The following is a 13590-nucleotide window of genomic DNA, read 5'->3' as shown; positions in this document are numbered from 1 at the left end:
CGTTTCTTTTGCCTCGACATCCTCAACTTGGTTGTCGTCAATTACGTTCCATTCTTTCAGATGTGATTGTCTCATTTCCATGCAAAAATAAAAATGAGCTTTGACTCGCGTGTCAATAAATATTAGCTGTTCGTCTCAAGGACTTTTGCATGCACGGTTCTTATCAATAAAGAGTTTTACTGTACGGTACCTAATTACGCTGGCCTTCTACACTTATAGCTAGGTCGCTTGCTTAATTAAAAGCCTTGAGGCAGACTCGCGGTTAGATAGTTTAGTAACCTGAAAATATCAAAACTACGCTAGCTTTATTATGTCCCTGTGATTTTATGATGCAAGAGTCAATCTACCGTGCACCAACAGTGTCATTTTTTGGACTCAGACATGAGAGAGGTGGTGAAAGAGGAACAATCCAGCCTAGTACAACACAAAATTAGCCCCCACCAGTCAAAAAAAAACAATCGATAGGAAAAGCAGAACGCGTTTTCACGCCTCCAACTTTTCGTTACTCACGTAGATGATAGACGACAACAAGCTGAAGGCCAACGAGACGCCGGCCTTGGTCTTGACGTCGTCGGTCGTGACGAACGAGCTCACGACGTCGTCGCCTTCGCGCCGATCGAGTACTTGCACCCACAGCACCGTCGAATTGATGAAGACGGAAAGCATGAGGATGCACGAGGCGCCGACGAAGAACTGATCGAATTGGGTCACCGCCACGCGCGTGTCGCGCGACAGATCCTCGTCGCGCAGGACCCACGTTTCCAGGAAGAGAAACAAGGCGCCCAGCGCGATGACGGTCGCCGCTGACGCGACGGCGAAGCGACACGAGCCGTCGTCGTAATTGAAGGCGCACGTGCCGCCGGACGTCGAGTCTTCCGCGTTGAACGCCTCCTCGAGGCCGTCGGCTATGAGAACGAGTGGGACGATCGCGCAGCCCTTTTTTCGGAGGGAAAAAATCTCAGTCTGAGTGATGCCTAATGTGCGCGTTTACCATGGCAAGGAGACGAACGAATGCCGACAGGCAAACGACGTTTCTTTTGCGAGCGTCAACCTTCGCCATCAAAATGTGTTTGGGTGGGGCGCAGAGGAAGCCGGAAGCGGATTTTTGTTTTGCGAGAGGCCCGGAAAAGCACGTGCCCAGCAACGCGCGTTGGCAAAGAGGGCGGAGAGCGCAAATTTCACTCGTTTCGCCGTTTCTTCAAGTGTCATCGATCGTTCGAGAATGTCGTCGACGTCGCAAAAGCATCGCGATTTCGTAGCGGAGCCCATGGGAGACAAAGACGTCACGGCGCTGCCGGGCGTCGGCAAAACGATCGGCGCTCGTCTCGCCGACAAGGGCTTCGACAAGGCCTACGTCGTCTTGGGCCAATTTCTCGTGCTGAAGAAGAACGAGGAGCTCTTTCTCGACTGGATCAACACCACGGCGGGCGCAAATGCGAAATACGGCGGCGACTGTTACGCGGGCTTGCGCGATTGGTGCAACAGTTTTCTCTAGCGCGCTTAGAAACAGCTGCGACGGGGCTTCTCTTTCATGTCCGACGTAGTCTCGAACTTCTCGGTTTTTTTCTAAGTTACTTGTCTGTGTTCGCTGTTCGTTTGACGCTTGCTCTGTGGGGATAATAAAAATTTTGGCATCTTATTGGTTAGGCAGTTTTTCCTTCGAGTTTTTTGATCAACTTTAGAGCTTGTTCACCGCACTGCAGCTGCGATATGTAGACCTTTGCGCTTGCACCGTCTTCTTTCTGTAGGAGTATCTGCAAACACCTTATGTGAAACAATGTACTGTACTACAGTACTAAGTCTCTCACTTCTGCGGTATTCAATCCGACAATCGTAGCACTGTAGAAGACAGATAGCTTTAGAGGGGAGAAGCAAATAATGGCAATGCCACCCTACGTGTATTTTCCGTTTCCTGTTCTCTTATTGACAGCAACACTGCAGCCGTTTTCATACCTTGAAAAAACAAGACAACGTAAGAAAAGATGACGACTTTTTATGGTCGTCCTTCTCACCAAGTGCCTTCATAAAATAGTTTTCCATCTTCAAAACGAGCTAGACGTTTCTTCGTCGGCGCTGAATAAATAAATAAAGATTAATGATTGTCTGTTTAGTCTTGTGCTGTCTCACATGAAATTGTTTGTCTCAACCGAGCCTAGGAGCAAATATGTCAGTCTATAGTATTCACACCTGCTCTCCCCACTTACCCGCCTTAGAGCAGACCAATCTTCCTGAATATCGTGGTCTCGTAGCATGTAGACGATGAAAGGACGTAAGGAAAGCTAGTCAAGGAAAGCACTCTCCCAAGAATCGATAATATGCATATGCAGAATAGAAAAAGATATCTGACACCGTCACCGTTTTTCGTTTTCTTTCCGTGTGACGCTCGTGATGACGACGTTTTCTCGATCCAGGCCAATATCCTGAAGAAATAAATACGCTGTAGAGAGACTGAGGTCACGCACGCCAAATAGATCAAACCAATATCCTTCAGTTGTCTCTCTTCGTCGAACTTACTTATCCTTTCCTCCAATTCACTGCGTATACCTTCAATCAGCATTCTGTCATCATTCTAAAAGAATACATAGCGTAAAAATATTCCAGCAGAAGAACTCTTATTACAGTGAACGTTTCTTCAGCGTATTTGACGTCAGCATAATACTTATGCTCAATATTCCTCAGCTAAGACAAACGTCAATAAGAGAAACAGTTAGGCAAGCACAGATAGACTCACTCTACACTGTTTGAAAATGTCAGCGACTTCATCTCGCACTTGACACATCTCCTTTAGCTCTTCCAACGGCTTGATATATTCATCAGCCGTCTCTGTAGAAGCACATTATAATCAGACAAAAAAGTATTAGCTGTGAACCAATACATAATTTTTCAATTTTACTACGCCCACGAAAACATAGTAAATAGGTTCTATCTATCTATCTATCGCACCTCGTCGAACGCCTTCGAGTCTTTGTTGAACTTGCGCTATTCGTTCATGATAGAGTCTAGGTAGTGGGCGCTTGAGGAGAACGAATCGGCGTGTACTGAATAGGTTTCGGTTACCGTTCGCGTAGATTGAGAAACTGTCGTTCCAAGTCCAACATCGCAGCGGCGCACTCGGCGCGACGCTTCGCGCATTCCTCTTCGTCGTCTAGTTCGAGAGGTTATTCTCGTCGCGATCCGAAATCTAATCGTTTCAAATTACAGCTCGATTCTTCGTCTTCTTCCTCTTCGTCGTCGTCGTCTTCGTCGTCGTCCGACGAGCCCGATTCGGCGACTGGATCCGTTTTCCTGAGCTCCCGTTTCGAAGGGACGGGGACGCGCAGGTCTTCGCCGCCGCTGCTATTGTCGCGATCGCTGTCCATTTGCTTGTGTCCGGGACCGACTGCTGGGAAGAGCCGGGAGACCGCCGGGACTTGACGTTGTCATCTCGCGAGCGCGTTACTTGTTCCACAGAGAATGAAACGGTCACCAAAAGCGAAGTCGACCAGTCCAGTTAAAAAAAGAAAGGCGGCGACACCGGCTGCAGTCGTTCCTAAGCGAGCGGCTCCTGGAAAGAAGAAACCGGCGGCGAAATCGCTGTACAAAATGCCCGAGCCGATGCCGCTCGGCGAAATACTCACAGACACGATGAAAAAGAAGTGGAAACTCGGGCGATCGATCGGAAAGGGCGGATTCGGCGAGATCTACTTGGGTTGGCGAAGATTAGTAGAAGCGAAACGTCACCTAATTGATTTTTCGAGCGTAGCCGCGCCGTCCGCACAGAGCGTCACAGACGCCGCTGAACACGTCGTAAAAATCGTAATTTTTGAAATTTGAAAATTAAAATTTGAAAATTTCTAATAATTTTTTAATTAAGGAGCCCTCCGATAACGGGCCGCTTTTTTGCGAAATCAATTTCTATGCTCGCGTTGCTAAAGCCGACATCAGTGAGTTAATTAATTATTAATCGAATCCGGTTGTCTTACCTTCTCATTTATCTCAGTTCGTCAGTGGAAGTCGTCGCACAAGCACATACATTACGTTGGAATTCCTCCCTACATTGCCTCAGGTCTTCACAATCGCGGCAAGAAAGACTATCGATTTCTCGTCATGCCGCGCTTTTCTCGAGACGTCGAGCATCTCTTCAACGAGTGCAAGCGCAAGTTCACGTCCAAAACGGTCACTATGCTGTCACTCAGATTGGTGAACGCCACCTCCCCCGACTTCTTTCCGCGTTGGGAGAGCGTTTTTCTCAAATATATAGATTGACACGTTGGAGTTCCTTCACGAAAACGGTTACGTTCACATGGACATAAAGGGATCGAATTTGCTGACCGGCTTCAAGAAAGAAGAAGAGGCTCACGTACGTCGATTGTCGAGGCTCGGAATCCTTAACTTAATTCTCGTCGCTGCTTCGTCAAAGATTTATCTCGTCGATTACGGGTTGGTTCATCGACGCAACGACGAAAAGAAGTATAAGGAAGATCCGCGAAAGGCTCATGATGGGACCATCGAGTTTACCAGCATTGATGCTCACAAGGGTGTCGGTCAGTTTTGTCAATGTGACTGTGAGTTTTCAATGTACTTTCCTTACAGAACCGGCGCGACGTGGGGACTTGGAGATTCTGGGATACGTCGTGCTGCAGTGGCTGTGCGGTCGATTGCCGTGGGAAGACTGTCTAGCGAATCCTGCTCGCGTAAAAGAAGCGAAGATTGAGTGAGTGATTTGAGTTATCTACTGACATTTTTTTTAATTCTTCTTCAGCTTTATGTCGGATTTGAAGGTCTTTTTGCCTAGTTGCTTTGGCAAAGACGCTTGCCCCGGTTCGTAAGAAATCTCTTGCTGTGGATATATGTATTATCCGTTTTGCTCCAGGATGGCTTCTCAAGTATTTCCTTCGAGTGAAACAGCTTACCTACGAGGCTAAGCCCGACTACGCCAAACTGAGAAAAATCGTCCAGGACGGCATGAAGGCGGAGGGTCTTGTTGACGACGGCGTCTTCGACTGGATGCCGGGTGCAGTCGCTTTGCCAAAGGCAAAGAAATCGCGGAAGAGACGAAGCGATCCTATTGCGGTGAGCGACGAGGAGGAGGTGAGAACGCCTAGCCCGAGAAAAAAGAAAAAGGTCGCCGCCAGTAAGCCAAAGTCTAGCTCAAGCCCCAAGAAAACGGTTGCGGGTCGCGGGAGAGTGGCGGCTGGGAGAAGGGGTGCTGTCGCTCAACGAAAGTCGCCGAGAACCAGGTCAAAGGATAAATAAGTTCTTGATAAAGGAAATCCCTTTGCTTACTTCGATAACTGTTTCTGCTTGTTCATCGTGTAATTCGGTACACTGTACTTAAACTGTAGTAAGAAATCGCTAACTTGTGTTTGTACTATCCGAGCATTTTGATTGTGATAGGCTAGGCGATGAGATTAGTGATGCTACTTAGGAAACTGCAGCGTACCTGCTCGCAGTAGGGACATTCGCCAAACAGGGTTCCGAAACTCTGACGACACGTTGCCAAGCCGCGTAACCACTGCAAAAAAATAGAGGTAAAACCGTTTATGGGGTTCCAAATCTTGGATTCGCACCTCGTAGAGACAAGCTTGGTGGTAAAATCGTCCGCAACGAGAGTTGTCGCATACTTTGTCTGGCGTCTTGCCGTCGAGCCTGTACGCATAACAGATGCCGCAATCCATTGAGAAATCCTGCGCCAATAAAAAATGCGCAGACAAAAATTTGATTTTTGAATTCGTTACCTCTTTATTTGTGACTTGCGGCGACGGAAAGTCGATACCCATCAGAGTTTGAAGATTTGTAAAAAGAGACAGCTGCGCGTTCCTGATTTTTTGGCGAAATTATTTTCAAGCAGCAAACGGCAATACCATTCTTACCATAACTCTAACGTTTCACCCATTCTTTGTCTAACCTGACTTACAACTAGGACACAACGTATCGATGGTCAGGTCAGCTCCTAGGGATATTATGTCACCACCATGATCAGGTCCCAGGAATCTGCATTCAGGAATTCCTCGCGGATTAATGGGGTCTACGTCGATTTGAACCGATGAATTTGTTCCTTTACGCGTAGATTTGCACTTTGAAACGTAGTGAACGTCATTATACCAATTGCTATTCTTCTCATCGTTGAACTGCGATTCCGATGTTCCGGTTCGATGATCCACGTCTTCTCGTCAAGTTCGTCAAACAAATCCCAGAAGTCTTCATATTGTGCAAGGCTCTAAAGAACGTTCAGTGTGCAATTGACGCTATCTAAATATGCCTTACATATTCAAATTCTGAATACAAATTTGATAAATAGCTATCCTAAAAAGGAATTTCTCTGTAACACAAGCAACAGCGTTCGTTTGCGTGCCAATCAATACCTTGTCCTCAGGAATGTGTGGCTCAAATGCGAGAGGAAGATCAGCTAAGCAAGACAATGCTACAGCAGGATACTACAACATTTAATACTTAAGCACATGACGAAAATCCGTTTATTCATACCTGCTTGGGTATCTTAACAGTCAGAACGTGCAGTCTCTGTCTAGAGTCCCTACAAAATACGACCTCTCTTATTTTCCTCAAAAGAGACAGAAACGTGTACCAGGCTTTTAACTGTATGGAACTAAATGACGCATCAACGGATTTGACCCTACAGTGTATCTCAGCAATGGAAGACCTATAATAACGTAAGGTTCATAGAACCTGTCCCAGCCAATTTTATTTATTTCGCCGGCGAGATGTGCGTGAAAAGACATGTCAGTAGTCTTTTGAAATTCTCTCCTACTGGAAACGAGTGGCTCCTTGGACAATTGATTGGAAAAATTCAACATAAAAGTGACTGTTCTATTACTATCAAGGACTTAAATTCCTGAAGAAACGATGCCAAATTCGAACATAGTTCGAGTTTCTGAAAAAACAACAATGTGACGCCCGGCACAAATCATAATACGCGTCGTTTCGCGCCTTTTGGATGATTTCTTGCGAGCCACGGAGAAGATGGGCCAGACGCCATTCGCAATCGATTCTGTACGATTTCGACGAGTCCAAAGAACACGTAGAGCTCCTACTACCTCGTGTTCTTTAACGAATTGGTGTCTTCTGGCGAGAGCTCGATGCGAATTCGAAATTCCACGCCCTACGGAGGCGCATTCTCGACCAGAAGCAACTGGACGTGCGAAAATTCATACCCCGACAGATATAAAGCCGCAGAACCGCTTTCTACGCGAATCCTGAGGCACGAGAAGGGGACAGACTTCGTTGAGTCGATGCATGGGCTTCTGTTTAGCGCGCTGTAACACCCTGATGACGGACGCGCTCCTGCTCGTTTCTTCTCTCCTGATCGTTGCCTTCGCGTTTTTATTGATGGCTTCGTTGCTGTGGAGAATTCCTTCGTCGGTGCGTCTCTCTTTTGACGCTGGTTCCACGTCTTTTGCACGTGCCGAGCCTCCTCGAGAGACAAAGACGTCGAAACTCACTAATCCCTTTCTATTAAACGTCTCAACGACGACCACAGGCGTCAAACTTTCAATCAGAAGTGAAATAAATGCAACGGCAAAATGGGTTTGGCTCGAAAAGTGTGAAAACGTGTTTCGATCCGCAAATGGCAAGCTGGAGCCAAGAAAGCCACTCAGGCAAAAACATTAATTTCAAGCCTGCACGAATTCGTTGGTTGGAGACGGTCCTCCTTTAGTTACGTCGACGGAAAGGAATTGCTCATTGGGCTTCGACGTCAATTGGAGGCAACTGCTTCCCGAAGTGGGGACAGCGTCTCTTTACAAAGTGCAGTCGAGACGGAAATATGTTTACCTGCGAGGAGAGAGCGAGCGTCAGGCGCGACGGACTATGAACAGATTGTCCTGCTCGTTCAAAGGGAGGAGGAGCAGATGAATGAGCGGAGTCCTTCAATAGTATGATGGGAATATATATTTTTCATTTTAGAAAAGCATGCTCGGTTTTTTTTTTTCAGATTGGTCTTCTGAGCGAGGTATGGGTGCAGTATAGCCAAGGAGACGACGACGTCATTCAAGCGAGTCATCCGTCAAATTATCTTATTGTATCGACTGGTCGGATCCTACAGCTTCAGGTATGCAGACGCCCCAATAGTAGGTCTCCCGAGTCATTATTCCTCTCTCTTTCAGAAGCTCTATTCGCCAGAGCGCAGGTGCGACTCGTCGTGTTCAGTGTGTCAGTTGAAAGAAGCGAAAATCACAGCAGTTCCGTGCGGTCACTGTTGCACGTGTCGCGAGTGCATAAGACAGCTTTCGACATGTCCTCTCTGTCGTGAGCCTATCTCCTCCTACTTCGCCATCGGTACCCAATAATTGCCTTACATACAATGAGCACCTTTATTCTTTAAATTGACCAGCAATTATCAATGGCAACCAAGAGCAAAAATTTAGACCAGATCAAAACTACCAAACTAGATAGATATATATGCCTTACTACTAAATCCTTTTTCTAGCTACAGACGTCAGGCCGTGTCGTGCCCAATCTTTCATACAACGCTTAGCGTAGCACGACAAAAGGTTAGTAAACTAGAAACAATATTAGAAATAATAATCTACAAGAAGAAGAGGAGAAGAAGAAGAACACCCAGTCGGCACTTCGTCAAAGGAAGCGGCCTTAGCAGCAAACTGTCAAAGGCTTTGTGCAAAGATCCACCTGATCCAACCAATGAAAAAAAAAAACGTGTGATACGGTGCTGCATAGAAAAACGGAAACTTTTGTTGATTAATTAGCGAAGTCGGTTCAATAAGCGGAGCCGCTTCTCTCCGTAGAATCTAGAGGGAGAGAGAAGAGAAATCGTCCAACGAGAGCCGAGGAGAGAAACGATGGCGTTCTACCGGAAAGAGCGTGATCAGTAACTTGCTGACAAAGCCTTTCCATGTAGTGATCTCCTTCACCGCCATAGAAATCTGGATTGGACCCGTAGCTTCCTGTAGAAAATATCCCACTAGTTATTGAAGTCCATAATCCCTTCTGAACTCGCCTTTGTCAAACGGCAGCGACGGCGGTCCCGAATACGTCCTCACGAAAGACTCCATCTAACGTGAAGAAGAAAAGCCTCTAACTTATACGCGCAGATAGACGTCAATGGACGTGCCTGTCTTCCGTGCGACGGTCTCACTGAGCTCATGCTGCTCGTTCGATATCCGCCGGCGGCAGCGGCACCACCACCCATTCCTGGCGGCTGGGGCTGCGACGGCACAAAGTTCATTCCCATGAGATGAGGTGACATAGTCACAGAGGTGCCCGCCAGCGAAGGAGCGCCGGAGATGGGTAGACGTGGAATGCGTCGCCGATTCGGCTGCGGCAGAGTGGCTGATTTTCCTGACATCATCGAAGAGTGCAAACTATGACCGGATCCACTGTAACTAGAGTACCATAAGAGCTCAAATGAGGCACTCGCACAGTTTGAACGCTGTATCTTACCTTCGTTGCGGTCCCTTCATCTCGTTTGAGCGCCTATAGAAATGACGTGGGTCCTTTTGGCAGTGGTCTCTTAGAGAGAAAACAATTTTTTTCAGATCAACTTCAAATGCCTAAAAGAGAGAGAGCGTGATAGCCCTTTTTTCTTCAGCCCCACGCGGCGACAGCCCAACCTCATTAACGAGCACTTTGTCCAGAATGCTAACAAACGTGGAAAACATCTCGTCATCCACTCCTCCGCTTTGGAACTGAGCATAAACTTCAATGAAAACAGAACACACGAGATTAATAATGATCCAATGCATATTTTTTTCAGACAAACCTTTTCGAAGTACTCTAACAAATTTTACTGTCATATGCTCCTCCGGAATTTTTTCGCGTGACGGCGACAACGAGACGGACTCGGCGTCCAAGCTGCTTCCGCGATTGCCGCCACCGGTGGCCGCTTCTCTCTGCGTCTGCTGCTGAATCAAGTTCAGCTGTCCATCGGAGTTGCTATGAAGTATGGAGCCAGACGGCGACGGGCGTCCCGAATCTTCAGGCCGAGGGGGTTTGATAGGCGTTATGATCATCATCTTCAGGTCTTGGATGATCTGCGGCAGTCTGCTCGGTTTTCCGACGTCCTGAGCAACGAGAACGTTATGTGAGCAGGAATAGACGAGATTCTACACGTACCTCTTCCATAGCGTCCAGTTGATTTCCTCTTTCCTTCAGCTTCTGTATACTTCCGACGATCTTGTGCCGAGCTCCCTTTGTGACACTCTACGCGTACAAAGAGATGCGAGACGACGTTTATCTCTTTTTCTACTTTTACTTTTTCTTCCAGTTCCTCTTCCGTCAGGGTCATCATGTCATCGAAAGACATTTGAGCAAACAATTCCTGATACTTATGCAATCTCAAGCTCTTTAGCCACACTGGCACGTCTGAGAATTAACAGAGCAAGTCGATGCTAAAATCACAGTATGGAATCTAATTGCTGACCTCTCATTCCAGGCTTCTCAAATCCAACAAGGGGTTTGCCACGACTGCTCACCCACGGTCCGTGCTGTTGCGATTGCTGTAGCTGTGACTGCTGGAACTGTTGCTGTTGCTGTTGCTGTTGATGACGAGCGCTTTCGCTGTGCATGAACGCCGACATGGGAAACGACTGTGATCGCGATTGCCGAACACCGATTTCCCCATCGTCATCCAGACCCAAACCACCAAGGCCTTGTTGCTGTTGCTGCGGAGACGGCGGCTGATGGACTTCACGCATCAACGATCTCGTCCGACGATTCTGACTAAATCCAACCGGGAGCCCGACGGCAAATCGATGCCCATTCGACGCCGGAAATATCTGATTAATGGGTCCCATAGGCGGTTCGACATTCAAAGGCTCGTGCTGCTTGAATGCGACCGGAGATCCAACGGACGCCCATCGCTGATGATGCTGATGATGCTGATGTTGATGATGAGGAATGGAGCCAATGACGCCGGGCGGCGGCGGCGACAAATCTCCCGCCGCCGCAGTCCAACTTCTCGCCTGTTCCTCGAGCTGAGCGAGCCAACCGCGCACGGCGAGTTTCTCCTCGCCGGGAAAGGCCGGATGAACGAGCGTGAGCGACAAGAGTTGACGACAATCGTCGTAGTGTTGATGACGTGCCGCGGCGAGGGCGTTAGCGGAAGAATCGCCGCCGCCGCCGCCGTTGACGACAGTGCCGCCGGTCTCGCCGGCGACTCCGCCTCCCAATCGCGTGGCGACGGGAAGGAGTTTGAGGTACGCTTGACGGGCTTCGACGTTGCCCGGTTGAAGGAGGAGTAGACGAGGGATGAGTTGGGAGGCGAGCGATTCGTGCGACGCGGCGTGAACGAGCGCGGTTATATAATCTAGGGAGAGAGTAAGTGATCGTGAAAGTCCAGTCAACTTGCCGCCCGGCCCGCGGCCCGCGCGTCTCAGTTCAGTCATTGAAGCCGGCTTCGGCGGAAGAGCAACGGGGGTTTATTCCTCTTTTCGTGGAAATTTGTTTTTCGTACGAGCCGCGAAAAACGACGAGGTGGGTAGCATTTCTTCTCGCGACACTACAGCGCTACTAACTCGATTCTCGGGACCGGAGCCAAGCGGGGCGGCGCGCAAACACAAGCGAGACACGTCGCTTGCACCCCATCCGCCCTCGCGTCAATCGATCGGTTCTGAATAGAATGATTCGATCGTTCTACACCTGACGGGCGAAAGAGGAAACGAGCGAATCGCGTCGTTTTAGTTCGTTCGTTTTTTTTGTTTGTTCGTTTCTCTGCTCTTCCGCGTTTGGGTTTTTTCTCTTACCGGGATCATTCGCTTGACGTTCGGTCTCGTCCATGTCGGCGAGTGCGCCGCTCTTCGCTTTGAGATTGTTTTCGAGTAAGAGCGAGAGAAATCGCGACTGCTCGGCCGATACGCGCGCGAGCAGCGCGTAGAGCGCGATCGTCTGCTCGGAGACGTTCCACTGGGTAAACCAGAGCGCCATCTGGTTCATCTGTTCGCGAAACGACTTCATTTTCGTCGGACGCCGGGCGCGCGCGAGCGCGAGAAAAGAGACGAGACGCGGCGCACGGAAAATCGACGCGACTCAAACGCGCGCGATCGCAGGGACTTCGGTGATCGACGAGAGAGCGCGTGAGAGGAGATCACACCACGCGAGAATCACAGGCAGGCGTTTATAGCACCACGACGATGAGACTGTAGCATCGGTGTGGCGATGACTCGGATTTATGAGAAGGTCAGAGTTCTGCAGACCCCGGACTAGACTAGACACACGCCCTTTTTTCCGTAACGCTTCTATTTACGGCGTTACAGCGATGTCGAGCTTGAATAGTGGCCTCATCGCAGCTTTATTTGCCGTCATCGTTTGTCTTCTCGTCGCTATAATGTATCCGCAAGAGATTCCAGATCGGACGCAGTTCGGCTCGGGCGTCGAGGTACCGGAATTCTCTTTATACCTACTTCCTTTTCGCTGAACTGTGGGTTTCACCGCGCGTAGCCTAAGCATTCCGGTGCGTTGACGGGCGCCGGCATGAAAGCGCTGGCCGATCTGTCGAACATGACGCGATTTAGAGACGTTCTCGCTCGAATCGCAATCGTACGAGTGCCGGACACGCCGGGAAACTTGGAAGTCAGACAGGTGCACGAAATTTCTCCTCGAGAAAGGGGCCTCATTTATTATCCGCAGTTCGTCGTCTCCCAATTTCGTTCGCTTAGTCGATGGACCGTCGAAGTGGATCGTTTCGTCGCTTCGACTCCGCTCGGCAAAAAGGAATTCGCCAATATCGTCGTCACGCTCAATCCGGCGGCGAGCGAACGCCTCGTCGTCGCCGCTCACTACGATTCCAAGCTGATTCCGCCGACGAAAGCCGGCGAATCGTTCGTCGGCGCGACGGATTCGGCCGTACCGTGCGCTATGCTCATCGACGCCGCTCGCGCTCTCGATCCCTTACTCGATCTGACGGAGACAGGTCTTCAGATGATCTTTTTCGACGGCGAGGAGGCGTTCGTCGAGTGGACGAGCGAGGATTCGATCTACGGATCGCGTCATCTTGCCGAAACGATGGCGAGTCGGCGTCATCCGGTTGCCACCGCGAAAACGGAATTGGACGTTATCGTAATAATTGAATCCAAAAATTCTATATAAGAATATATGTAATCTATTTTTTATTTATAAGAGTGCTTTTATACTTTTTGATCTGATTGGAACGTCGGATGTACAGCTGTGGGACATATTTCCGTCGACGTCATCGCTGTTTAGACGATTTCAGCAAATAGGTTAATTTGAAGTATCGGTGCTTCGTTTAGGTGCGATCATGTATTTCTCTCTTCAGAAAAGAAGCTACAGAAGAAGGGTCTGCTAGAACCGAAGAAGTTGGACAGGCCGTACTTTGCGGGAAAGCCACGCGGTAGTCTTCACATTGAGGATGACCATCTGCCTTTTCTGAGAAAAGGTATGCCATTTTCAAGCGCTACGATGTAAAGAAAAAAACGGTTATTTTCTTTTCACAGGCGTTCCCATACTCCATCTGATATCTGTGCCTTTTCCAAGGGTGTGGCACAAGGTGACCGACAACCTATCAGCTCTTGACTTTAATACAATTGAGAATATGAATTTGATATTGCGAGTTTTTCTAGCGGATTACTTCTCGTTATATAGTTAAGTGTCGTTATATTATTATACATAAGAAATGCGTGT

The 13590-nt window shown here is 48.6% G+C and overlaps 7 protein-coding genes across 9 annotated transcripts; 3 read left to right on the top strand and 4 right to left on the bottom strand.

Moving 5' to 3' along the window:
- Positions 1–280: 280 nt before the first annotated feature.
- Positions 281–1152, bottom strand: LOC136188917 (uncharacterized). Its single transcript, XM_065976729.1, has 3 exons — positions 992–1152; positions 511–936; positions 281–414 (listed from the first exon to the last, which is right to left on the bottom strand). Exons 1-3 carry the CDS (start codon positions 1058–1060, stop codon positions 376–378), a joined length of 534 nt encoding a protein of 177 aa, XP_065832801.1. The 5' UTR covers positions 1061–1152; the 3' UTR covers positions 281–375.
- Positions 1153–1522: 370 nt separating this feature from the next.
- LOC136188916 (breast cancer metastasis-suppressor 1-like protein) lies at positions 1523–3379 on the bottom strand. Its single transcript, XM_065976728.1, has 13 exons — positions 3200–3379; positions 3058–3145; positions 2944–2999; positions 2732–2823; positions 2620–2679; positions 2479–2569; positions 2343–2420; positions 2205–2269; positions 2128–2152; positions 2013–2073; positions 1897–1953; positions 1809–1839; positions 1523–1754 (listed from the first exon to the last, which is right to left on the bottom strand). Exons 1-13 carry the CDS (start codon positions 3357–3359, stop codon positions 1644–1646), a joined length of 975 nt encoding a protein of 324 aa, XP_065832800.1. The 5' UTR covers positions 3360–3379; the 3' UTR covers positions 1523–1643.
- A 39-nt stretch (positions 3380–3418) lies between these two features.
- On the top strand, positions 3419–5377 carry LOC136188756 (serine/threonine-protein kinase VRK1-like). Of its 2 annotated transcripts, XM_065976543.1 has the most exons (9): positions 3419–3688; positions 3743–3795; positions 3854–3923; positions 3980–4179; positions 4241–4339; positions 4400–4523; positions 4573–4693; positions 4742–4800; positions 4853–5376. In XM_065976543.1, the coding sequence occupies exons 1-9, from the start codon at positions 3454–3456 to the stop codon at positions 5233–5235; spliced, it is 1344 nt and encodes a 447-aa protein (XP_065832615.1). In that variant the 5' UTR covers positions 3419–3453; the 3' UTR covers positions 5236–5376. The 2 variants fall into 2 exon arrangements, with proteins under 2 accessions (XP_065832615.1, XP_065832614.1); XM_065976542.1 differs by having other exon boundaries at positions 4241–4523; positions 4853–5377.
- On the bottom strand, positions 5277–7241 carry LOC136188757 (E3 ubiquitin-protein ligase FANCL-like). Its single transcript, XM_065976544.1, has 16 exons — positions 7152–7241; positions 7035–7099; positions 6928–6988; positions 6815–6871; positions 6667–6764; positions 6566–6613; positions 6466–6514; positions 6345–6416; positions 6247–6285; positions 6085–6199; positions 5954–6037; positions 5853–5898; positions 5718–5799; positions 5550–5666; positions 5423–5494; positions 5277–5377 (listed from the first exon to the last, which is right to left on the bottom strand). Exons 1-16 carry the CDS (start codon positions 7233–7235, stop codon positions 5351–5353), a joined length of 1116 nt encoding a protein of 371 aa, XP_065832616.1. The 5' UTR covers positions 7236–7241; the 3' UTR covers positions 5277–5350.
- A 29-nt stretch (positions 7242–7270) lies between these two features.
- LOC136188751 (uncharacterized) lies at positions 7271–9492 on the top strand. The gene is made up of 4 exons (XM_065976539.1): positions 7271–7595; positions 7655–7871; positions 7931–8047; positions 8103–9492. The coding sequence occupies exons 1-4, from the start codon at positions 7327–7329 to the stop codon at positions 8283–8285; spliced, it is 786 nt and encodes a 261-aa protein (XP_065832611.1). The 5' UTR covers positions 7271–7326; the 3' UTR covers positions 8286–9492.
- On the bottom strand, positions 8286–12773 carry LOC136188741 (protein Smaug homolog 1-like). Its single transcript, XM_065976522.1, has 11 exons — positions 12494–12773; positions 11697–12441; positions 10376–11260; positions 10208–10317; positions 10069–10155; positions 9716–10016; positions 9567–9652; positions 9397–9506; positions 9068–9338; positions 8808–9008; positions 8286–8744 (listed from the first exon to the last, which is right to left on the bottom strand). Exons 2-10 carry the CDS (start codon positions 11905–11907, stop codon positions 8922–8924), a joined length of 2148 nt encoding a protein of 715 aa, XP_065832594.1. The 5' UTR covers positions 11908–12441; positions 12494–12773; the 3' UTR covers positions 8286–8744; positions 8808–8921.
- On the top strand, positions 12167–13587 carry LOC136188747 (glutaminyl-peptide cyclotransferase-like). Of its 2 annotated transcripts, XM_065976532.1 has the most exons (6): positions 12168–12328; positions 12391–12531; positions 12580–13008; positions 13070–13169; positions 13226–13345; positions 13404–13587. In XM_065976532.1, exons 1-6 carry the CDS (start codon positions 12209–12211, stop codon positions 13553–13555), a joined length of 1062 nt encoding a protein of 353 aa, XP_065832604.1. In that variant the 5' UTR covers positions 12168–12208; the 3' UTR covers positions 13556–13587. The 2 variants fall into 2 exon arrangements, with proteins under 2 accessions (XP_065832603.1, XP_065832604.1); XM_065976531.1 differs by having other exon boundaries at positions 12167–12328; positions 12391–13008.
- The last annotated feature ends 3 nt before the right edge of the window (positions 13588–13590 follow it).

This window comes from Oscarella lobularis, chromosome 7 (genome assembly GCF_947507565.1).
Source record: "Oscarella lobularis chromosome 7, ooOscLobu1.1, whole genome shotgun sequence".
Taxonomy (NCBI): domain Eukaryota; kingdom Metazoa; phylum Porifera; class Homoscleromorpha; order Homosclerophorida; family Oscarellidae; genus Oscarella; species Oscarella lobularis.
The sequence above is the reverse complement of the archived record's forward strand: the minus strand, read 5'-3'. Positions and strand labels throughout refer to the sequence as shown.